The sequence below is a fragment of the Mauremys reevesii genome, linkage group 4 (genome assembly GCF_016161935.1).
Source record: "Mauremys reevesii isolate NIE-2019 linkage group 4, ASM1616193v1, whole genome shotgun sequence".
Classification (NCBI taxonomy): domain Eukaryota; kingdom Metazoa; phylum Chordata; order Testudines; family Geoemydidae; genus Mauremys; species Mauremys reevesii.
Window position 1 is genome coordinate 80,967,857 of NC_052626.1, and position 25,502 is coordinate 80,993,358.

Here is a 25,502-nt window from a genome sequence, read left to right on the forward strand (position 1 = left end):
TAGACATAAAGTGAGCAATGCATCTGCAGATCCATGAACAACTCTTGTGCAACTGAATAAGTTATACCAACCTGACCTATTAGAAGTTTTTACACCAGAATTCCTTACATGTAGACAAGAGCTCCTAATTAACCCACTTTACTTCTGAAAAAGTATGTCTACACAGCAATTTATTACGCTTTATCTAATACGCCTCACCTTCACACCACTAGTTAAATCATCATGAATTTCCTGAGTGTCCACAGATAGACAAGCCCTATGATTGCTATACAGACAGGAGAAAACCCATGTAAGCAGTGCTGAAAAAGCTCAGCAGCCTACTTTAGTACATGCTCTGTTCTGTCAATAACTCCAATTGCCTCTCCAGATCCTAAGCGCAAATAAGTGTTGCTCGGCTGCCAGAGCTTTGAACCACACAAAGAAATCCACCGGGTTACTAAGATCTATAGACTCTTCACATTGTTCCAGAAGACTCAAGAATCCTCATGATTTGACCATCTTCAAGATTTTAGAACAACTATCACAAAAGATCCAAAAAGTTGTAAGTAACTATAAAAGTACTGCAAAATATGAATAGCTTTAGAACCTCCCACTTTCTAATAAAGCAGCAAAGAGTCCTGTGGCACCTTATAGACTAACAGACGTATTGGAGCATGAGCTTTCGTTGGTGAACACCCACTTCATCGTATTCACCCACGAAAGCTCATGCTCCAATACGTCTGTTAGTCTATAAGGTGCCACAGGACTCTACTGCTTTTACAGATCCAGACTAACATGGCTACCCTTCTGATACTTGCCACTTTCTATTGACATAAAAAAAAAATTACGTTTTCAGTCATACAATGTGCAAGATATTGGCCTTTGAAGTCATTTGTAAAAAGCTGTAACTTATCCCTCTTAGGATTTCAGAAAGGATAGTTTATTTTATTTTACAGGAAGCTGTTTTGTTATGGTCCTCATTCCAATAATATTCCAATAACGAATTTATCCTCACAACATTGCTGCCAGGTAAGAATGAAAAATAGCAATAATTATTCTAATGGAGGACCAAGGCAGAAAGGCGTTAATCACAGCCTGCCCACATTCATAAAGAGAGCCTATGGCAGAGCAAGGAATAGAACCAAAGCCTCCTGAAAATACCATACTTCCTCTTGCACTTGGGAGGAAAAATGTCTATGGTAGACTGATGTTAAGAACATAAGAACATAAGAAAGGCCGTACCGGGTCAGACCAAAGGTCCATCTAGCCCAGTATCTGTCTACCGACAGTGGCCAATGCCAGGTGCCCCTGAGGGAGTGAACCTAACAGGCAATGATCAAGTGATCTCTCTCCTGCCATCCATCTCCATCCTCTGACGAACAGAGGCTAGGGACACCATTCTTACCCATCCTGGTTAATAGCCATTTATGGACTTAGCCACCATGAATTTATCCAGTCCCCTTTTAAACATTGTTATAGTCCTAGCCTTCACAACCTCCTCAGGTAAGGAGTTCCACAAGTTGACTGTGCGCTGCGTGAAGAAGAACTTCCTTTTATTTGTTTTAAACAAATGTTACATGAAATGGCAGCAGCTTAACACTACTCAAGATTTTAGAATAAATCTAGGGGAGAGGAGTAAGTTGGCAGAGGGCTGGTGAAGTGGTCAAAAGTACATGAAATTTTACACAGTTCCACAATATATTACACTAGCAATTCTATACATGTGTTATATAAGAGGCCATACATAATAATTACACCACCTTACCGACAGTGGAGAATCGAATGGCTATTGGTGTTCTTTTTCCAATGTGCTCAAATACCTTCGCCTTACAATATTTGGTGATATCATGAGTCACTTCAAAATAGCCAAAAGCTCCTGAAAAAACAAAACAAAATTACTTTTATACATGATTGGATGAACAACTGTGAACAGCAAAGAGGCCAGATGACTTTGGCTAATATCAGGTGCACAACCAACGTACTGGACGTTGGAGAAGGGCAACTGTGGAGAAATAATTATGGCAGTTGGACAAAACTCGTAACATTCTCTTCCACCTCAAGCCACCACTCTGCTGATTTCTTTACTCTACCCCTCTCTGCCTCTAGATACTTTTACTTCTTTTGTAGCTTTCCCTCTTTCAATATTATGAAATGAACTTGTTGCTCGCTGTATCTGTGTTTGCTGGGCTCTGACACTACACCTTCCAATTAGATTGCTCAATATTCTCTTATGCAGGAAACAGGTTCCTGATCCTAGTATGCAACCAGAGATATGGAGCATGTCAAACTTCACAAATCTTAACATACAGCATTTCAGCAGAGAACATTAGTGCCTAGTACAAATACATCTAGGCCGGCATGCTGTGAGCAGCAGAGGTTTCTGTGGGCCATCCATCCCAGAATCACAACAGAGCATCACGTGGCTATAAAGACTTCCCTAGCATAAAATAAATCATAGCCTAGAAGTCTAAGTTTGACTTAGCATTCAATGTGAGTGGTATTTTAAATGTATTTCCCCATTTATGTATATACAGTACGCTGGATATGTTTTTATAGTTGCAGGTTGTACACGATCTCAGATAATAAAGATAGGTAACTAAGGTTTTTGTTTAGTGTTCCACAGCCTTGATAACTTGAGACACCTCAGAAGAGTCTGATAGGAAATGGAGGAGAAACAGCTAATGGAAGTTGTTGCAGTGTTATCAGCAGATGAGTTGGTGTACCTACCTATGAGGACATCCGTTCCACCAAAGACCTCATGTAAAGGCAAAAAGATGTAATCATCTCATTTAGGAAGTGGGAGATCCCACACAGTAAGTTTTATTTTCCCCTCTCTAAAATTCTTACCTGTAACTTGACTGGTAAATTCCTCTACTCAAGAGCAAAATTCTGTCATGGGACAGCCAAAGTCTCATTTTATGAAGAAGCATAGCCTGTAGCTTTCTACAGTTTCTGTAATACAACTTAACTAAACAAATATGGTAACTTCATATAACCTATGAAGCAATGATAACGGGTAACTAACAGCATGAAGGGAAAAAGTCTGCAGAGGGAATTTTCTGTCAAATTCTTAATTATACACTCAATTGACCTGCCTTCATGGGAATTTGGGTCTATGAGAGTCTTTTTCTTTGGGGTTGACGACTTTTCTCTTCCTTTTCTGTTGCTGTATAATTTCTCTCATATTCTAATAGTGCCAATACTGTGGCTTTTACCACAAAAATCACACAAAAATTAGGGATTATAAATTAGAGGGGCTAATTACTAAATGCTCATCAGCTAATAATTTGCAGCTGTAGGTGGTATGGCATAGCTACCAGCTATGATCCTAAGGATTCAGACACCCATGTGAGTAAAGGGTATAAATACTTATGAATATATTTGTGCTGAATGAAAAGATAACCACAGTGAACCAGAACCTCAAAAGGTATTGAAATCAATGGAAGTTAGGAGCCTAAATACCTATGAAGATCTATGTCAGTATGTTTCTTGTCATTGACAACAATGTATGTTAGTGTTGTTAACAAACTCTTACCTATTGGTTTGAGGGAGGCACTTGTAGTTGATGGGGAAGGGATGTGGGGAAGAGGGGCATCATTTCTGATTTCCAATTAGCAAAACAAGTTAACAAGAGTTAACTCTCATAAAATTAACTTGGGGATAAATAAACCTCAGCTTGAGACAAAAGCATCACTCCTGGACAGGTACTGTTGGGGAAAAGAGATCTTAGACATATGTGAGTACTACTTTATATGTTTTCATTTGCATGCACTGAAAGTTGAGTTTTACTTAATGAAACTTTCTATGTACTTCACTAAAACTAGATACTCATTTTTATGAACCTTGAAAATTTACTAATCCTTCATGTTAATGCCATAAACCCATATGAGACTAACAAAAATAGCATGTTATATCATGTAAACTGAAAACATAATCCAAATTCTCAAACTGACCCTAGAAATAAGTAATCAATGCTATTCTGACCATGAAACCTTGATCAAAAACAAGCTATGAAAGGCTTACAGTTTTTGCTAGTCTCTCCCCTCTTATATGAGGCAACTTGATTACTCATTTTAAATAGAAGTCTTATTAAAGCATAGATGATAGAGAGAGAAATAGTTCCTTTAAAAAGGAGTACAGATGTGAATAAGAACATTTTTAGTGTTGCTAGTAAAAGTTTATTCAGATATGAAGTTACAGGTTTATTTATTTATTTTTAATAGGTTGTCCTAAAGGGTAATTGAACTGGCATTTATCTGCTTAGTAAACTATATAAGTACTGACATCTAATCATTCCCTAGGTAAACACTAGATCTGGTAATTAAGGCTTTATTCCAGGACAGAATTTTGAGCAATTGTAAAACAAATGCCTCTACTCCTCTTACTTTAAATAACTAAGTATAGATACCGAATTGGTGTCAGATTCTTAAGTCCTCTGAAAAGAGAAAATACAACACAGAAGTGTTTTGCAGGTCCCTCCAGGACTTTTCTTAGGAGGTAAGCTACTTTGCCTCCCCAGTTATTTCTCTCTCTGTCAAATGGGGGAGGAGGGGAATAACACCACTTTTCTTTGTTTTCTCTGGCTAGAGTTCTCACACACACACACATCCCTGATAACAGGATTTGGCCTAACATTAATATCATACATCATGCTTTTTTCCCCTCTTAACATAATCTTGATTGCAATATTAATTCACTGGCATTCTCTAGCAGATTTTTACGCAGCTAAGGAACACATGCCTTTTAAACCCACCTGCTCCTTTGGCATGTACAACTCTCTCAGGAATCCTCTCTCTGTCAAAATGAGCCATCTCATCAGTGAAAACAACATCCTGAACAAGAAGAGGGCCCCGTGGCCCTATTGTCATGACGTTAAGTTTATCACCTACTGGGATCCCAGCTCCAGTGGTCAAGGCATCTGGTTTCTAAATACAAAAATGATTTTTAAGAAATCAAGTTACTACGAAGGAAAAACTAAAATAAACTTCTATACCCTTTTAAGTGGTTAATCAAATAGAACTCAGTGAAAATAACTCTAATCATATAGACCTGTGGAATAAATAGTATGACTCCTGAAGGTGCAGGAAAAACTGCTTCCTGCATCAAGGCTGATTATTTAATCCATAATGGTTACTGTAGGGGTATTAATAATTTTAAATGTAAAAAACAAAACACTGAGTTAAACATTAAAGTTTGATAGTTGTGTAAAGCTGGAAAAATACTACAAGGCATACTACTTATTGAAGTACAAAAACTATATTCAATAACTAAAAGAACAAGCATTTAGAAGCAGATAAAACATGCTAACTTTCAAGAGTTTAATGTCAGTGGACTTAGAAATAACTAGTAACTTTTAAGCTTCGCATTTTTTTACATTAGAACTTGCAAAATAAGCAAGTGGTTTGGTTTTCAAACTTAAAGTATTTCAGTGATTAAATTCTGAAATGTAACTCTAGGAGTAATGGTATATGTTCTGCACCCCTCTTGCTCTCCTAATATGCTTTGTTTTAAAGAATGTTAATAATCTTTATAGATTTTTTCCAAGTCATTCAAAATCCAGGAACTCTGCTGAAATGTTACTTCAGAGTTGCTTGCTAAGCTCTCATGCCTCACTCTAGAAGCCAAAAATACATTTTGTACTACCGGTATATTGGAATGATAACCCTCCTAATAGTTAAAAGTCCACTCTTGCCCTCTTCTAGCCTCAATACTGAGCAAGTAGTTCAGAATGCACTTCTGAAAGTCAGGCACTGAAATGCCATCAGCATTGACAATGTAACCAGTGTCTGACAGTGTCCAACAGCCTCTCTGTTCCCTCAAAGTGAGATGGCTGGTCCACTGGAGTGGACAGTCAATTACGTTAAACACCTATTGCTACAAAGTGTGATCATGACTGCTATAGCAAAAGCAATCAAGTTTATTTTGCTAGCTTAGGCAGCCTGAGGTAAGTGTCTAAAGATGTGATTTCTGCACTACAATGAATATGTAGGAAGCAAGGCAGAAGAGAGGCAGCAGTATCAGAACAATCTTGAAATCCTTAAATGACTCTCTCTGTACACACCACCAGCCAGAATGTTATTTTAATAGCTACCACTAAACCACTACTTTTTGAGGACATGCACCTTTTGTATAACTGCATAAGAATGTTTTTCTTCACCACCACTCTGCAGATCACTCTAAACTGTATTAATGCTTACAGCACCTGCTGTAACTTTTTTAACTGAGTGACTTTTCTACTCTCACAGCTTCATTGACTGGTCTAACCATGGAAAAAATTTGAAAGCTAAACCTTAAATGAGTTATTTAATCCTTCCTCATCCCACAAATACAGTCATTTTCATGTATGATAGAGTCAGGCAGTCTGAATATTTTCTTGACAGGATTTTGGGGCATATTTTAGAGTGACACACTCAAATTAACTCTACATGGATTAACCTTAAAAAGTTAAGTTTGATACATTGCATGCTGTTTGAAGGGCCTTTATTACTTATTTAAAAGGTATTTGTTTGCTTTTGTAAGAGATCGTACTGCTCTTCTGATAAAATGGCATTTAGCTTTAGAATAGTTAAGTTCTGAAAGTTGACCCCACATGACTAAGATTTTAAACACCTTGAAAAACATAATACTTGTGCATGCACAGAAACGAGTTTTTCATTATTCATTCCATAGATCAGAGGGTGGGGTTTGTTCTTTAGTTTTAAGTGGGAGGTGTTCTGGGGAACAGGAACATTTATCCATGTTTCCCTGAACGGGTCATTACTTCTAACAGCAAGGTCCACAGATCTTTGATGTCTTCAACCTACTTGCAGCTGAAGAGCTACAATCAGACTTGTCAGTTACTGGAACAATGTAAATAATCCAAGCCCTGAAGAGCATCCAAGTGTTCAGAGTCTGTGGGGATAAGGGGCTAAATATATTTATCTAAAAACTCCAAGTAAAAGAGTACCTATCCAAAATTCTGAATTCCTTTGACATACATTTTAAAGACAATACTCTGACTTTACAAAACAATTTAGCCAAGGCAATAGTAGTCTTCTACCTGACCAGCATCACAGAATGTATTCAAGTCAATTCACTTGTGTATTAGCATAGATCAAAGTGAGGGATAAATGTGTAAATTGTGTTCAGATGTTTAAATTTCATGAAAACTAGTGGAACGTTACTTGTATTATTCTTACTTATCTATTCCTGTTATAATGTAACAGAAAACATGTACATTGAGTATTGTAATTAAATAACCCATCAAACATGAATGAAACCTTGGGGAATGCAAATGAAAAGTAGTATCTTAAAAGTAAGTGATCATTGTGTATAATGATTGGAGGTCAAAAATTCAAAATGCATTCCTCACTCTGTCATCAAAGGAAAAGCTCATGTGGGTAAAGCCACCGTCAGCTTGCTTTCTATGTAGAGGGGCTAGAAATATGGATTCAAGAAATGATCCATCATCTTTGACAGTTTGGACTCCTACAAGGAAGCCTAGCAGATGCAAAGCGGAGATCCCAAAGACCATCTGGGTACCCTGAAAAGACTTCTTTGGAAAACTGACAGATTGTAAATCAAATGATGGCAGTGATGTAATAAACTATGACTGACTTACTTAATATATTTTTACCTGCTTTAACCTCTAACTCATTTCTTTTTCTTAGCTAATACACCTATAGTTAGTATACTATAGAACTGACTGCCAGTCTTGTCTTTGGTGAAAGGTCTGGAGTACCAATTGATCTGGGGTAAGTGGGTAGTCCCTTGGGACTGGGAGCAACTTGATAAGGATTGATTTTGGGGAGCGGGGTTTCTCTCTAAATCCAGTTTGTCTGGGTGGCAAGATAGGCTGGAGAACCTAAGGGACTGTCTGACTCCATAGTAAGACTGGTATAGTGATGAAAGAGTTCACATTTGTTACTTACTGGCTTGGTGAAATCCAATTATAGAATATACCACCAGTCTGAGGTGTCTGCCCTGTTTTCCGACAGTCTGATCTGAGACTGGCACTCAGAGTTGTGAGACACTCCAGATAGCATGACAAATTCCTCCTCATCCAAACCCTACCACATTTTATCTAATCACCAGGCAGCAGACATGTACAAGTAAAACCCACAGCAGCTCACTGGGTAGGTGTGACCCCATCCCTGAAGAGTCCATCAGCTCTGAGTTTAATTATCTATAGTAGCAGCTGTGAAAATTATGAAACAGTAAACTTTCATATATTTTGAACAAATCGGAATATATTCTCATTCCTTCAAAACAACCACACGGCAGAGGGTATTATTAGTTTGTATTGCAATAAACCTACAGGCCCCATTTAGGATGAGAGACCATTTTGCCACACAGTGTACAAAACACATAGCAAGATAAGGTTCTCTGGCCCAAAGAGCTTACAATCTAAACAAAGAGGCAAAAGAGTGAGAAAGGAATACAACACATACCAACCAGCATTTTCAGCATGTTGCTTATGTGTTAATTCCACAGGGATTTTTTTATTGTAGGCCATTTATGGATTATGCGGGCCAGGATTATGTGAGACAGGGATGAGCTAATAGGAGTAAGTAAGTGAGGGAGAGTAGGCTGGAAGCAGAGGGCTTGCGAGAAGGTCAGAATAAATAGATAATTCAGTCTGACATCAGAAAAGTCCAGTGGGACATGAAGGGATGTTATACTAGAGTTCCAAAAGCTCTTTAGGCTTCTTCCACTTTAGGTGTTCCTGATTCTCATCTCTCCTGAGTGCACACGTTTGGGAGTGAGAGACACGGGAAAACTGGTGCTCCTTGCCTGCGGGAGGTCCATCAGAGCCGTGGGACCAGCGGACCCTCCGCAGGCATGTCTGCAAGAGGTCCCCCGGAGCCGCGGGACCGGCGAGCGCCAGAGGGCCCCCCGCGGCGTGCCGCCCTGCTTGGGGCGGCGGAATTCCTAGAGCCGCCCCTGATTGAAGGCCTCCGTCAGAAAAGGTGAGAGTAGGCACAGCCATGTTTGTTCTTGTAGAACACTGTTATGTTGTCTGTGAACACTAAAAATCCTAAGCATATTCAACTATTTAAAAATTCTCAAGCAAAAATAGACAAGTAGTCAGAATCTGGGCACTCTAAGGCTCCTCTCCTCTCCTCAAATCTGACTGGAAAGGGAAACGAGGCTCAGTTTAATGTAACCTCAGCTACCTCACGTACATTCCTGGGAAGAAAGACTTGTGCATCACCCAAAAAGCAGAGGGTTTTTTTTCTAGAAAAATTCAAAAACAAATGCCACATCTCAAAACAGGCAACATAGTGGCAATTTTCAAAGAACCACCTGTAAATAGAGAGCATCACTACTTAAACGAGTAAGTTCAATTCTTACTGTTACTGAGGAAACTTGAAAATATCTGAAGTGGTCTTTTACCCATGAAAGCTTATGCCCAAATAAATCTGTTAGTCTTTAAGGTGCCACCAGACTCCTCGTTGTTTTTGTGGATACAGACTAACACAGCTACGCAGCAAAATTCACATTTTAAAGTTCATAAAGTTTACACTGTGTAGGACTGTGCCCCAAGGCTTTTACAAAAAGCAAATCATAAGACTCGAGAAGAACTATCAGCATTCTGAACAAGGCAGAGCACACTGGAAAGAGTTGCATGTGACTTTTCATATTAACTCTCAAGTGCATTAGTAAGGAAACGAAGGGTGCTATTAGATAGATCTGTTTTAGAAGTGTGATTATCCTAACTTCTTTACATTTATTATTCTACAGAGTCAAGGATTAATGTTGTTTTCAAACTTCTATTCCCACTGACTTTAAAAAAAATACTTTCAATGACAACCAAATGGCACTTGACCCCGCAACTTTCCCACGAGTTTCTGAAATCTATGAGAAATTTGCAGGTTTGAGCTTCATCTGACTGGTGGGTTTGTTTGTTTTGTTTTATTAAAATGAGAGGAATATTAGCCTGAATCCAATCCTTAATCTGCAAGTTTAGTTTAATACAACATTAATCCTTTCACAGTAAAAGGACTTTGGCCTTTAGATTAGACTATGATTGCTGTGTGGTTGTGGTTAATGACAAACTTAAGGTACATATTTTGAGTACACCTAGTTGCTGTCTACAAGTTACTTTAAAATTCTAAACTCTGAGAACATCTTTTGTTTCTATTCCAAGGTCCTGTTTTTACTAAATGGTATAGGGCACCTTGTTGTAGCCCACTCTTTCATCAGTATGAATTTTGCCCTAAATGTAAATATTGCTTTTATCAGAGATGTCCACCTGCTCAACAGTGAATATTATAGTACACAAATATAAATTTTTGTGAAGTGTATTAGTGATACCAACCAGTGTGTTAAATCATAATTATCTCATCCGGTTTTTATGAAATATCTTTTTATAACATTGGATCAACTTCATATTAACTCAACTGAGCAAAGTGGGAGCTAAGCTACCTTTCAAATTAGTACTTTGTAAAAAATGAGTATTAAAATGCTTATACTCATCCATATTGGGATATGTTTGAACACTTTCTTCCAACCTCTAGTCTGTAAAGACAGAATAAGGAGGAATCTGAAACCTATATTTTGATTTGGTTAGAGTAGGAGGTAAGTGACTAAAACCACCAAAACTATTGCAGTACTCATTTATGTAAGTCAATGTTTTAATAGTATGCATTTATAGGATTAAAAGCACTATATAATGTGTGGTCACATAATCTACTTTCAAGACTGATAAATGATAGAGCTTCCCTGTTGCATCCACCTGACATACCATCTATTTTATTGCCTGTATGGGACTCTCAATCATACTTTTGCTTAAACTGAGGTATAAAACAATATGTCTAAGGCCAGACAAAACAAAGTCTTACTATATAAAGTGGTAACAGCAGAATCTTAGGTCCTGATTTTTCAGAAATATAAAGTATCTGCAGCTACAGTGCACTTCAATGGGCGTTTTGGGGTGTTAACAGTTTAGAAAATCAGGTCTCAAACTACCATTGACAGCAAGGGACTAGGAGGCTGCAATCTAGGGGTTCTATTCCCAGCTCAGCCTCTCTGTACCTGTTTTGTCATCTGTAAAATGGAGATACCTCCTTCGAGATGACCTGTGAGACTGAGGGGTACATCTACACTACAGTAGGATGGGTAGGGTGCTGCACCATTCCAGTGTAGACATTTCAGTCAATGTAGTTAAGCCATCACTCTGGCAGAGCAGCTTCTTCCACCGACCTAGCCACATCACAGCAGCTGGGGGTGCAAAACTGCCACAGGCCTCAGCAACGTGTCTAGGTCAATCTAATTTTTAAAGAGTAAACTAGGCCTAGGTCCTGCTGACGCTGAAATGAAGTGCTCCGCTAAGGGGCAAAGTATCATCCGCTGCAGGGCCCGTGCGCAGCGCTCCATGGCTGCAGCCCAGTGAGCCCGAAGGGAGCCCCCTCCCGCAGGCACGCGCCATCGAATCAGCCAAGCCCCGCCCCTCCCTGCGTGGTCGCCGCTCTCCCACCAACCCCGTCGCTACCATCGCACCCGCCCCTCCGAAGGTGGAATGTACCATCTCCCCGCCTGCTCCCCTCGCACCGCCACATAGTGGGAGCTACCATCTCGCGCACCCGTCCCCTCAGGAGGCAGCCACGGGCGCGCGCCCTGTGACCGTTACCCTGCACAACGCGCAGGCTGGGGAAGGGGACGCTCTGGGCTGCCCCGGGGCGGGGCGGGGCTGGGCGGGACAGCGCCAGGCGGGGAGCGAGGCCCCTCGGAAAGAGAAGACCCAGCCTCACGGGCCCCTCGTTGGCCCGCTTAAGGGGCTCCCTGAGCCGCGGGGACCCGAAGCACGGAACCCCTACTGGGGTACCTGAAAGCCTCGCTGATCCTGCCATTGCTTCAGCTGGTCCTCGGCGTGATTCCGCCTGCCGGCCATTTCGTAGCTAGGCGACCCCTGCGGTGGAAGCGGTTCGTTAAGAAAGGGCTACTGCCGCCCGGCTCCCCTCTCCCTGCGCTGAGCTGCCACTCCGAGTCGCAGCCGGAGAGCGCGGCTGCCGCTGCCACCTCCACCTTTCAGCTGTGCCCGCCCCTCACTGCCTCATTGGTCAGCGGCCCTCCGACTGCTCCATCTCTAGTTCTGATTGGGTTCAGAATACGCCAATCACCAAAAGAAGGGGGGGGATTAAGTAAGGGGCAACTCGAGGAGCAAAGGGGGTTGGGTACTGTGCTCTGCTGTTTACTCCCAAGAATGTTGTTGGCACAGCGCCCTCTTGTATTTCATCCCCCAACCCCAGATGTCTGAAGTGTGCCAAAGGTCAGAGAAGGAAAACCAATGATGGGAGGACCCTAGTTCTCAATTTTGTTGGACTTTAGAATAGTTTCTGGCTTCTCCGTTGTTTTGTTTTATTCTTAGTCCTCAAAACCTTCCAGAGCTGAAAAATAAAGGGGAATAGACAGGAGAAGGAGACACTGGGGAAACTCTAATGTGTATATATATTTATCACATAGCAAAAAAGCTATTTAGAGAGACAAGATGGGTGAGGTGATCTTTTATTGGACCGACTTCTTTTGATGAGAAAGACCAGCTTTGGACTTTGCACAGAGCAAGGCTAAACACTGGAGAGTTAGGAATACCATTTTCAACAGTTGCCTGTGTAGTCTTAATTCTATCCCTTTGTGCATCTAGTCTGTGCACTTAAGGAGGCAGGAGTACCTTGAAAAAACCATGATCATCTTATTAAAGATTAGTATTGCATATGCACAAGTGACGGAGTTAAAGTAACAGTCATACATTTTATGTTTATTAATTTTCCAGGGCTTGAATTTGAAATCTAAATAACATTTCTAACAGGAGTGTGTTTTTGTAATTTCCTAGGGGTTTTTGGAGGGAAAGAGGTAAAACCAAGTTCTATTATGTAACTGTAACTCTACTTCCTAGGATTCATGCATCAACAGCGGTGGTTGAATTTTGAGCTCTGTAGCACAGACTTCTATGACTTGAGCTACAGGACAAACAACAGTAGTTAGAAGCATGAGATGTTGTGTTCTTTTTGTTTTGTTTGTATTTGTTTTTTTAAACCCTAGAGAGGATAGAACACTGGGTCCAGGAATGGTTGACAGGGACTCAGCTTGGGTCTCTTTCTCCTTCCCCTTCCTGGGAATTGAGAGAGTTTGTGCTTCATGTGGGTGGTTCCTCCAAAGGTGTGGATGGGCCATGTGGGCAGTGTGTTGCCAATGCATTGGCACTTTAGAATGTCTATGCTTAATTATTTTTGGCCATGCTGCCAAAAACTACTAGAGGCATGTGAGTAAGAAAAAGCAAATAGTGATTTTATATCTCAGCAAAACCTGAACAGAATTTCAGGGGACAAAGAAAAGGCGCTTCTCTAGCCTGAGGACTTTCCTCCTACCTCATTTCTATGGCCTGTTGTAAATAATGGAAGTGGTAGAGCAATTTAAAAAAGTCTCAAGTCAAATACCAGCTCCCCATATAACATATCATAGCAACTACTCAGTGCTCGATGGAAAACATAATCCCAGCTATACATACATGATGGGCTCTCAATTAGCTGCTACCACTCAAAAATCATCATGAAGAGTTCTTTAAAAACATCAGTTCAATGTGCAGTGGCAGTCAAAAAAGTTAACAATATTAAGAACCATTAGGAAAGGGGCAAATAATAAGACAGAAGATACCATAGTGCCACCATAAAAATCCATGGCACATCCACACTTTGAATACGGTGTGCTGTTCTGGTGGCCCCATCACAAAAAAGATATATTAAAATTGGAAAAGGTACAGAGAAGGACACCAAAAATGATATAGGGATATAGAACATATGAGGAGAGATTAAAAAGACTGTGACTCTTCAGACTGGAAAAGAGATGACTAAGGGGTGATATGTTTATAAAATCATGAATGGCATGGAGAAAGTGAATAAGGAATTATTTATCCCTTCACACAATGAACCAGGGTCACCCAATGAAATTCATAGGCCACAGGTTGAAATAAAATACTTTTCCCGTGACCAAATCAACCTGTAGAACTCTTTGTCAAGGAATGTTGTGAAGGACAAAAGTATACATAGGTTTGAAAAAAAGAATTAGAGAAGTTTGTGGAGGATAGGTCCATCAATGACTTATCCAAGATGGTCAGGGATGCAACCTCACTCAACTAGAGTCTAGGCAATCTCTTAATCATGTCTAAAAATATTTCTGTACTGGAGATCTGGAGCCGGGCAGATACTTGGAGTTTAGCTCATACCTTGACCCAACATTACATCCTGGAATGGTTGATTATATCAGATGCCAAATTCCAGAAAACAGTTCTGCAATCCTTATTTAGCCAGCTGTAGTGAGGACTTGTCAGAGCCTCCTCTTGACAATCTGGGAACTGCTAGCTACTGAAGTTAGACGTTTTTAAATCAAAAGGTCCAGCTTACTTGCATCCAATAATTTAAAAGAGCTAGCTGATATTGATTTTCAATTACGGATGTAAAATATTAAACAGTTAATCAGTAAGTATTAATCTTACCTCTAACCCACCCTAACCGTTAACTCCTGGGCTGGCTGGAGCAACCCCAACCCTGGGCCGGCTGGAACAGCCCCAGCCCCCCTCCCTTTAATCGGTTAACTGGCTAAATGATATAATTTTAATAGTTTAAATGGTTAATTTTTAAAATGATATTTTCATTTCTATTTTCAATATGTCTTAGAACTGTTGGGAAATTCCATAAGACTGGAAGAAAGCTAAAATGCCAACATTTAAAAAGTATAAGCATAATGACCCAGGTAATTATAGGCCTGACAGTCTGACATCAGTCCTGGACAAGATAATGGAGTGGCTGATACAAGACTCAATTAATACAAAATTAAAGAAGGGTAATATAATTCATGCCAATCAATGTGGATTTATGGAAAATAGATCCTGTCATACTAACAATGTCTTTTTTGTCAGATTACAAGTTTGATAACGGTAATACTGTTGATGTAATGTATTTAGACTTGTGTAAGGCATTTGATTTGGCACAGCACAACATTTTGAGTAAAAAAAACTAGAAAGATAAAATGAATATGGCACACATTAAATGGATTAAAAACTGGCTAATTGATAAGTCTCAAAATGTAATTGTAAACCTGGAATCATCAAGCAGGTGTGTATCTAGTGGGTTCATGCAAGAATCTGTCCTTGGTCCTACACTACTTAACATTTCTGTCAATGACTTGGAAGAAAACATAATATGAGTGTGAAAGTTTGCAGATGACACACAAATTGGGGAAGTGGTAAATAATGAAGAGCCCAGGTCACTAATACAGAGCGATCTGGAGCAGTTGGTAAACTGGGTACAAGTGAATAATATATGATTTAATACAGCTAAATGTAAATATGTACATCTAGGAACAAAAAATGTAAGCCATATTTACAGGATGGGGGACTCTATCCTGGGAAGCAGTGAGTGAAAATGATTTGGTGTCGTAGTGGATAATCAGCTAAACATGAGCTCCTAATGTGACACTGTGACGAAAAGGACTAATGAGATCTTTGGATGAATAAACGGGGAAATCTCAAGTAGGAGTAAAGAGATTATTTTACTTCTGTATTTGGCAATGGTGTGATTGCTGCTGGAATACTGTGTCCAGTTCTGGTGTCCACAATTCAAGAAGGATGTTGACAAATTGGAGAGGCTTCAGAGAATAGCCATGATAATTATAGAATTAGAAAACTTGCATTACAGTGATACACTAAGGGAACTCAATCCATTTAGGTTAACAAAGAGAAGGTTAAGGAGTGACTTGATTACAATCTGTAAGTACATCTATGGGGAACAAATATTTGATGATGTGCTCTTCCGTCTAGTAGAGAAAACTAAAGCAGAGACAGTTAAAGCTAGACAAATTCAAACTGGAACTAAGGCATAATTTTTTAACTATTGGAATAATTTAACAAGGGTCGTCGTGGATTCTCTATCACTGGTAATTTTAGAAGCAAGATTGTATGTTTCTCTAAAAGCTATGCTCTAGGAATTATTTAGGGAAATTCTATGGCCTGTGTTATACAGGAGGTCAGACTAGATCAGGGGTCAGCAACCATTCAGAAGTTGTATGCCAAGTCTTCATTTATTCACTCTAATTTAAGATTTCGCATGCCAGTAATACATTTTAATGTTTTTAGAAGATCTCTTTCTATAAGTCTATATAAAAACATATATATAAAAATATATAACTAAACTATTGTTGTATGTAAAGTAAATAAGGTTTTTAAAATGTTTAAGAAACTTCATTTAAAATTAAATACTGAGATTCTGAACTATTGAGGAATCTGAAAGGCAGTTGTGGTTCTTGGGTTGCAAGTGAGCATGAGATCAAAAGATTCTGAACTCATGCACTTCATGAATGGGATCAACACAGGCAAAAATTCTCAGAGAACCACTACTAGTGTAAGGTAAATAACTGTTCTTTGTAAAAGGTTTTTATAGATAACCCAAGGGGAAGATGAGGTGAGAAGTCTCACTTGTGCAGAAGTGTTTTTGAAGAGCAGGGCTCTATTTTGTCATTTTAAGCAAACCCTATGTTAAAACATGACAGTTATATTAACGTTAGTCATATAACTAAAGGAACAAAGGAAATGTGGATTGTGCTTGTGTTCTTTTTTTGTCTCCTTTGCACTGAAGGTCACACTACTTAGCAAGAAAGCTATGCGGGTATTGTTAATATAACCTTTATCATGTTGAAACAGATTTCCGTTTTATAGAAATTGCTTCTCCTTTATCTCCGCTGGACTCAGGCTGCTAATTACAGCTGGGCTGCTGGGATGTACTGTCCTATGTATATGGAAAATATAAAGGAATGAAATATTGGCTTGGGAAACACATGCAGTATGTCATTAATTCTGCAGAGATTATGGAGCAACTGCAGCGACTCCACAGTTGCATAAATTGCATATTTGTTCTTGTATGTTGGTTAGGGTTACCATATTTGAACTTTCAAAAAAGAGGACACTCCATGGGAGGGAGGGGTTAGCCCTGCCCCCTATCCACTCCCTCCCACTTCCTGACTGCCCCCCACAGAACCCCCAACCCATCCAACCCCCCCTGCTCCTTGTCCCCTGATTGCCCCCTCTGCCTCCGGGACCCCTGCCCCAACTGCCCCTCGGCACCCCACCGCCTATCTAAGCCTCCCTTCTCCTTGTCCCTGATTGCCCCTTCCTGAGACCCCCCCACACCCTAACTGCCCCCTAGCACCCACCCCCTACCTGTCCCCTGACTGTCCCGACTCCTATCCACTCCCCTGACTCCTATCCACTCCCTCACCCCCTGACAGCCCCCCCCAGAACACCTGGCCCATCCAACCCTCCCAGCTCCCTGTCCCCTGCCTGCCCCGACCCCTCGCCACACCCCGCCCTCGACAGCCCCGCCCCAGGAACCCTGGACCCATCCAACCCCCATCTCCCTGTCTCCTGACTTCCCCCTGGGACCTTCTGCACCTTCTCCAACCCCCCAGCCTCCTTACCGTGCTGCTCAGACCAGCGTGCTGTGCTCCCCCGCTGAGCGCACAACTCCCTCTCCCACCAAGTGCTGCCAATGCAGTGCGCTGAGGCTGCGGGGGAGGAGGGAGCAGGGAAGGGGCTCTGTCTGCTGGAGTCCCCAGTGTGAGCGGCTCAATCCATCCTGGCCGCTCTGTCAGCTGTGCCACGCTCTGCATTGGGAGGGACATCCTGGACCTTTTTAGATTTTCTCCCGGACGGCTATTTAAAACCCCCAAATCCGGACATGTCCGGGATAATCCAGACATATGGTAACCCTAATGTTGGTAGGCACAAAATGAGGAGGTTGTGACTGAAAATCTGATCTGAAATATGACCTGTTTAAAATTAGCATCAGTTGTGAATTTGTTCATTTTTCATTTCTAGTCCTAGGGCTAGGGCTACCTGGGAAGAATCTGCTGCCTCCTCAGTGATTAACTGTGCACTTAGTTTGAATTGGAGAGGTGCCAGGCCTTGGTGGCTGAGCTAATATCTTTTATTGGACCAACTCCTTGGCTATGTCATTTCTGACTTTTGTGGCCTACCTATCATACTCCAAAAATCTTGTTTTTATGTTTTGATTTTTTGGTTCCTGTGACATTTTATTTGCCTGAGTAAGTCTCCTATTATAGGTTCAATAAGTAACATAGCTTCACACAATTCTAAATTAATCAACTTTATTTGCCTGAGGAAACTAGGTCTCTAGCTGCATGTTTTCCTCAGGTGCAATCTAAACCATGCTCCCCCTTTAATTAAGTTTCTGTGAGATTAATAATGATGTATACTTAGAATTTGCTCATGTTGTACTGCTTGCTTTTAAAGTACTGTATAAACTACATAGTTAAAGCACTTTGTTACTCACTTTTTTTTGCTGCCTGATGAAACCAATGAAACTGTTCTCCTGTGATATTGCATAAAACAAGTATTCAGAACAACAATAGAAATAACTTCCCTTATATTCCATAAAAGCTGGTCTGTTTGATATTACTATGAATATAGAAATGTGTATATATAGTAATATTTTGTGCTTCTCTAGTGTTTTTCATCTGAAGATCTCAAAGTGCTTTATAAACATTTAGTGTACTATTGTTTGTACTGAAGTAATATCTATGGGCCCCAGTAAGGAATCAGAGCTCCATTGTGCTAAACACTGTGTACATGTAATAAAAAAGAGAGTTCATATCCCAAAGAGCTTACAAATTAAGTACAAAACAAGAATCAATATGTGGATACAACAAACATTTGGGGAGAAGCATTATTAGATAACAATGAGAAGATTAAGTGTAATAAGTAGTGCTCACAATACACCACGTGTAATATTTTGTAATAATCACAGCAGAGATGAGATTTGAAGGAGTGTAGGGTGTAGTAGCTTTGTGGACATATATGGGGAGCACCTCCTGGGCATAAGAGTAGCCTGGGAGAAAGTGTGAAGGAGCTTGTGGAGAAAATGACTAACAGGCACATCAGAGTTAAGATCCTGAATATCAGGTCAATAAATATTCTTAGTCAACAAATGGGGAAACTTGAATTGAGGTGAATTGAATAGAACCTTGATTTAATCACAAGATCATCCTTTCATTCAATACCACACTTTCAAATACGTGTATTACTCTCAAGATTTTACATATTCTATACCTTGTGCGCCATCTAAGGGATAGCTTTTGTTTCTAGTGTCTGAATTATTAAAGCCGCACAACAATATATATATCAAAAAATGTAGAGACTATCAGACAGCAGGCCAGAGGTATGATCACATTAACAAAAATACCACAGAAATTGACAACTTCATTGGATTTCAAATGAAATCACAGGAACGGTAACACATGCTTTCCAGAAGTCATGAGCCAGGTACAGTTATTGCATGTGTTCCCAATGCAAAATGACATAATCATGAAAATATCAGAGACCCTGTAACATATTCCAATAACCTCACTAAAGTTCAAATGATAAAGTCATGGATCGCCAATAGCAATGTTTTACACATATATATACACACACCCATGACACAAGCATCAGTGCATATAAAGGCAATAGAATAGAATAGAAACATATACCACCACTTATTCCACTGTAATAGAAGGGAACAAAAAGTCTACTGTCAAGGAAAACTAAGTAGAGGTAGGAAAAAGGTGTGACAGATGCTGTGGAATCAGGAATATTATATTGTCTTTATAAATGCCATATGTATCTGTATGGCCTTGCTAGTGATTTAATTCCTGGCTAAATGGGTAAAATAAAGAATGGTTCCAGGAATTAAAGACAAATGGAGATGATTAAGGCAAATCTGCAGTACTGAAACAAGGTAACAAGTATTCTGAAGTTTCACACACCCTTAGGAAAAAGCATACAGATTAGTTTGACCTGATTCAAAAACCAGAGCAGACAAATAACTTGAAACTGCATGAAAATAACAGCCCTGACCTGCGAAGAAATAGATGCAGATATCATGCAAGAACTGACAAGCATGAAACTGTGACCAACAGAAACAGGCTTTCTGGCAAGGTCCTCAAGTATTTTAGATCTACTAGAGTCTCCAGGTAGAAGATGAGTGACCACCTGGTAAGTTAGGCATGCGTATAAGCTGTTCGTTTTTAAGCTACGTTTTTGTCCTGAATAAATTAGTAGTTTGCTGTAGGAAAGCTGGCTGATCACTGGTTAACCATGTCATTGTCCTTGAGAGAACCAAACTGCCGGGGCAGAACTGAAGTCAAATCTACTGAGGCTATAATAGTGAATTGCTAGGGTCTGCAACCTAAGGGCCTGGTCTGGAGGGAGATAATTGTGGGATTCCAGCCTCTGAAACATCTTAGGCCTCCAGCTGTCATCTAAGTAGGGTGCCCTTGAGGAGACTGAGAGGTCAAAGTTGCAGTTAACTCAGAAACTGAGACTAACTGTTCAAATAGTCAGAATGAACAAAAAGGGAAACAGTAGTGTAAGTGGCTAGGTAAAATCTCCTGCAATACATATTGGAGGGAAATTCCATTAGCACTCAGAAGCAAAGATGCATTCAGTTCCAAGCACGGATACATAGCATAAAGAGTATGATATGCCAAAACTTCAAAGTATGCTCTGGTATAGGTCAAAGGCTAGTTATATGCAACATTAGAAAAAGAATGGCCAACCACAAACTGCCTCTCCAGAGCAGATGCTGAACCATTAGATGTGTAGCATGTGGGCCAGGAAGGCTGATGGAATGCAAGATGGGAATCAATTAACTAGGTGTCTGTGTACATAGACTCTTATGTTATCCTCATGGAAAATCCTTAATTTGCTTCTTATAGATCGAGCACCATCCCAACTGATCTTCACTAGTTCCTTAAGACCGTCTGGCTGCATGTTTAGTCTATATCTGTCACTGGCAATCTTATGATCACTGACAGTGTAGCAGCATTCCTTGGTAAACATGCTTTATAATTGATTGGGCTTCCATCTTAATATATCAATATCAAAAAAGCCACCAAATATGAACCAGTGTTGATGAAGGCACTTGCTGATATTGTCTTGCCATTCAGGGGCGGCTCCAGGCACCGGCACACCAAGCGGGTGCCTGGGGCGGCAAGCCACAGGGGGCACTCTGCTGGTCGCTGCGAGGGCGGCAGGCAGGTTGCCTTCGGCGGCATGCCTGCGGAGGGTCCACTGGTCCTGCGGCTTCGGCGGACCTCCCGCAGACGGGCCGCCGAATCCGCGGGACCGGGGACCTCTCGCAGCGCAGGCAAGCCGCCGAAGGCAGCCTGCCTGCCGTGCTTGGGGCAGCAAAATACCTAGAGCCGCCCCTGCTGCCACTTAATATGGAGCAGTTGGTTCAATAAGAGATGGTATAACCATAGGTCTGTAGAGCCACAACTTTGTAGTAAACTTGATGTCCTAATGTCACCACAGAGATTGCTGAAAAGCCTGGAATATGGCTGGGGCTGCTATTTGAGCATCCACATCTTTCAAATATTCTCCAGCATTATCTATGGGGCTTCACAAATATTTGAGAACAGGGACTTCTTTCTGTCCAGATTAACAACCTGACCAATACAAGTTGCCTCTTGCCCAACCAGACCAGCCATCAGCTGCAGCAATTCACCAAACTGAGCCAAAAAGACAATGGCATCTTATTCAAAACACACACAAGATCTTGAAGCAAAATGGTATTCAGCTCGGTGCCACTGAGAACCACCATGTAAATGACTCTCATAACAGCTTACACTTTAAGCTGTCACATGATACAAAATGTATTGTTCAGTAATTTTTGCTACCTTCTGTTTACATCTTTGATTAATGTTGTATTTTCAGTTATCACAGATTTTAAGGAAGACATTAAAGGAACTATTTGCTGTGAAAAACAAAATCTCAGGAGGGAAGGGAGTCTCAGACAGCATGATATGTTTGATCTTAGTGAGGTGGGCCTGAGAATGCAGGAAGGCAAGTGGGAGCCAGCTGGTCTGGTATGTTTTACTTTTTACTGCTAAAATAGTTGTGTTTTTACCTCATGGTAACTAACTGGTGCGAGCCCTATCTTCCCCTTGTCCTCTGAATTTGTTGCGTTCTTTATCTCCTTTCGGTTGTGCTCTGTAGTTCTCGGCATAGGCTCCTTCTTTAAACTTCTTGGAAGGGGGAGGAAAAAAGAAAGTAACCCATTCAGAGATGGGAGAGAAAGAAACAGTCCAAGATTTATAGCACTGTTTTTCCAGGGACATGCTTATGCTCCTGATTTCTAGTTTTTTCCTTTCCTCTGCAGACTTGTTTGATTCCTCACAGATCACACACGCTTTGATGATCCTAGCACAGCTGTGTCTGAAGACAAAACAAAATGAGGCCCGCTGAAAAGCATAACAGGCAAACTGTTGCAAAGTAGTGCAGTGTTTTTAGTGTAGTTTTCTGTTTTGGCTGTAATGTGAAAGTTACTATACATGGACAGTAAATGTCAAGGTAGGCAAAAGCTGATTCTGAAGTAAAATATTTTGGTAGCAAAAAAGCAAGCAGAGTGTTTTGTATGTCTGCCTGTAGGTTTTGCACTAAATGCAGTTTTCTAGATGAGCAAAAAAGAAAAGATACATGTGATCACCATCTAGGAACTCAAGAACATATTTAGAAACAGAAAAAGAGTTGCCACAACCTGCTTTGGGGCCAGCAGGGGGAAGAGGGGGAAACAGATTACTGTGAAGAGTTTAGCAGAAAAATAATCCAGCAAGAAACATGACCCTTTTTTATATGGAAAAAGTATGTTCCCTGCCTTTGATGCTCTGGAAGCAATATTACTAAAATCTACTTTTCTATGGCAAACATTCCTAAATGTTTCTAACACGCACATTTTCCTTGGATTCTTTCAAATTAGAATTCTAATAATCTTGTTCATGTATTACTGTAACTTTTCTAGCAATGTATAAAGAATTTAGTTGATAATCATTATCTTATTCTTACATAAATAAATACATATTCTTATGAAACTTAATGTTGCCTTGTGACATTTGCCATTTTTTCTAGAACAAATTATGCTTTTTCTGGGATGGAATACAGCCTCAATTATTATTTGAAGGATTTTATAGCCACAAAATAAAATTAATCCATATTATGAGTTTTCTGTATAAATAATGGAATATGTCTGCCCTCCACACCACTTACTTGGCCCTTCTGGAAGGAAAACCGTAGTAATTGTCTATTTTTACTGCAGATCAGAAGGTCTTACTATAATGCTTTTAAATATGGCACCTATCCAGCATCAGATGCTTATTTGCTTCAAGTTAGGCACGTGTTTAGGTTGTTTGCTGGATGGTGGCCTGTATGTGGATCCTTGTTATAACAAAACAACTATAATTGCTGTAAACTTACATGGTGTTTAACATGCATGGAAATAGGTATGTTCCTTGCACAAACAGTTACACCCTGTCCTATGGGGGAACTCTCAGTTATTAAATGAAAATACAGGTGAAGCTACAATCAAAGAATTTAATTGCATTCTTGCCAGGGATAATCCATATAAGGGATTAATTACATAGGCCTTGACAAATGCAGAAACCTAGATACTTGGGACGTAAGATGCATTTAGTGCTGCTCCTGAAAAATTTAACTATTTTATTTAAAATATATTACTATGGTAACCTTGGTATTTGAAGTATTGCACTGTATTTTCTTAAACTTACGCTAGGAAATATCTTTCATAGTGAATAAATCCTAGTTACCTAAATTAACTTTTGGCTTCCTAAGGGCATTGCTATAATTAAATATATGTGTACATAATGTATTATTTCATTAACCTGCTGCCATTTGTTTCTGAAGTGGCCTGTATTTTTCATTTTCATACCACACAGGTGATTGTAGTTACAAGTAATTAACAAATAAATGCCAGATGTGTTTATAGTAGCAAACAGTGCCATAAAATAATAGCTGACACTGCATAAGTGACACCATATGAAACTTATTGGGCTGCAGGAAGAAAGATAAAACTAGAGCATTATCAGAAAGATGCCACAGTAAATGGGAGCAGATTGCCTGTAATGATACATTGCCCATACCAGTCAATACTGTGATGCCTTTCTCAATAATACTTAGTACTTTTTACATTTTCAAAGGTATGGACTATAGCAGATCTTTTAGAAAAAATACAATCTTGATTTTAAAATTACTAGTGATGGAGAATCCTCAACAACCTTTGGTAAATTGTTCCAATGGCTAATTACCCTTACTGTCAAAAATGTACATCTTGTGTCCAGTCTGAATATGGACTCCAGGGAGATTACTGATGAACCCATCAAGCTGAGTAACACATACTGCCTCCTCAGCCGCCCCAGAACTAGCATGGGGCATATCAAAATCTCAGGTTCTTCTTCCAGAAGAGAGGAGCTTTTGACTTTCCCCTGGGGCAGCTTGGGGTCTGCGGAGGGGCTCCTCCAAGCAGGTTGGGCGGGGGGCTCAGAGCTCTGGCTGGCCTGGGGCTCCTCTGGCCATGGAGGAGGAATAGGGGGTCTCGGGCCGGGGGGCCCCCGCCCGGGGGGGGGGGGCCCGGGGGCCGGGGGCTGGGGCCTCCGGCCACAGGTGGGGGGCATCAGGGCAGGGGGTATCTCAGGGCTCTGGTCATGGGTGGGGTCTTGGGGCTCTGGCCGCAGGGGGGGACAGGGGATCTCGGGACTCTGGCTGGGGGGGGGGGCAGGGGGTTTTGGGGCTCCAGCCATGAGGAAGGGCCGGGCAGAAGGGGTGGAGCTGAGGAACTAGCCTTTCACCACCCTCACCAGTTCCAAATATGGAGGTAAAATAACCTCTCTACTTCTACTTGAGATTCTCCTATTTATGTATCCAAGAATAGCATTGGCCCATTTGGCCACAGCATTACACTGGGAGCTCATGTTCAGCTGATTATCCCGCACAACCTCCAAATCTTTCTTAAAGTCACAGCTTCCCAGGATAGAGTCCTCCACCAGGTAAGTATGACCTATATTTTTTTGTTCCTTGATATATACATTTAATCACATTAAAACATGTTGTTTGTTTTTGCCATCTTACCAAGCAATCTGGTTTGCTTTGTATCAACAACCTGTCCTCTGCTCAATTTCTGGCTGTACTGAAGGTTTCCTATGGAACTTGGGCAAGTCATTTAACCTATCAGTGCCTCATTTCCACATTCCTTTCTCCCACTCTTGTATGTCTTGTCAGTTTAGACTGTAAGGTGTGCAGAGGCCATTTTACTATGTGAATGTACAGTGCCTGGCTTTGGGACCCTGGTCTCAGATGGGGCTTGTAGGCATCACTGAGTTACAAAGAATTCAGTTCCTAAGTGCATATTTAGATACCTAAATAAGTGGCCTTATTTTCCCAAGATTACCTGAACACTCAGCAATTCTTAGTCAGTGGGAGCTGTTGGTGGGATTTAAGGCACCCAAAGTTGAAAATCATGGCAATACATGTGTAGCTAGGTGTATCAACACTTGTCCATGGACCAAGATGTGGTATTTGTTGTGTATTTGGTTGTCATGGTTTTTGTTCCTATGGCAACTGAGTTAGATTATTAGGGGATAGCCCAGCCAGTTTCGGTCGGTTGGGTGAGCTCTGTGTCTGTAAATAAAATGGTAGTTTTGTTAGC

General features: G+C 40.6%; 1 protein-coding gene across 4 annotated transcripts in view; it reads right to left on the reverse strand.

Moving 5' to 3' along the window:
- Positions 1 to 25,266, reverse strand: part of CAT (catalase) — a 49,084-nt gene extending 23,818 nt beyond the window's left edge. The window contains exons 1-3 of one of the 4 annotated variants that reach the window (XM_039533716.1): positions 25,245 to 25,266; positions 4,720 to 4,904; positions 1,745 to 1,855 (exon numbers count right to left, since the gene is read on the reverse strand). In XM_039533716.1, coding sequence (XP_039389650.1) covers positions 1,745 to 1,855; positions 4,720 to 4,810 — 202 coding nt within the window. In that variant the 5' untranslated portion in view covers positions 4,811 to 4,904; positions 25,245 to 25,266. Of the gene's footprint in view, positions 1 to 1,744; positions 1,856 to 4,719; positions 4,905 to 11,785; positions 12,016 to 25,244 lie in introns of those variants that run through there. The other 3 variants (XM_039533714.1, XM_039533715.1, XM_039533717.1) reach the window with 3 other exon arrangements.
- Between the last annotated feature and the right edge of the window lie 236 nt (positions 25,267 to 25,502).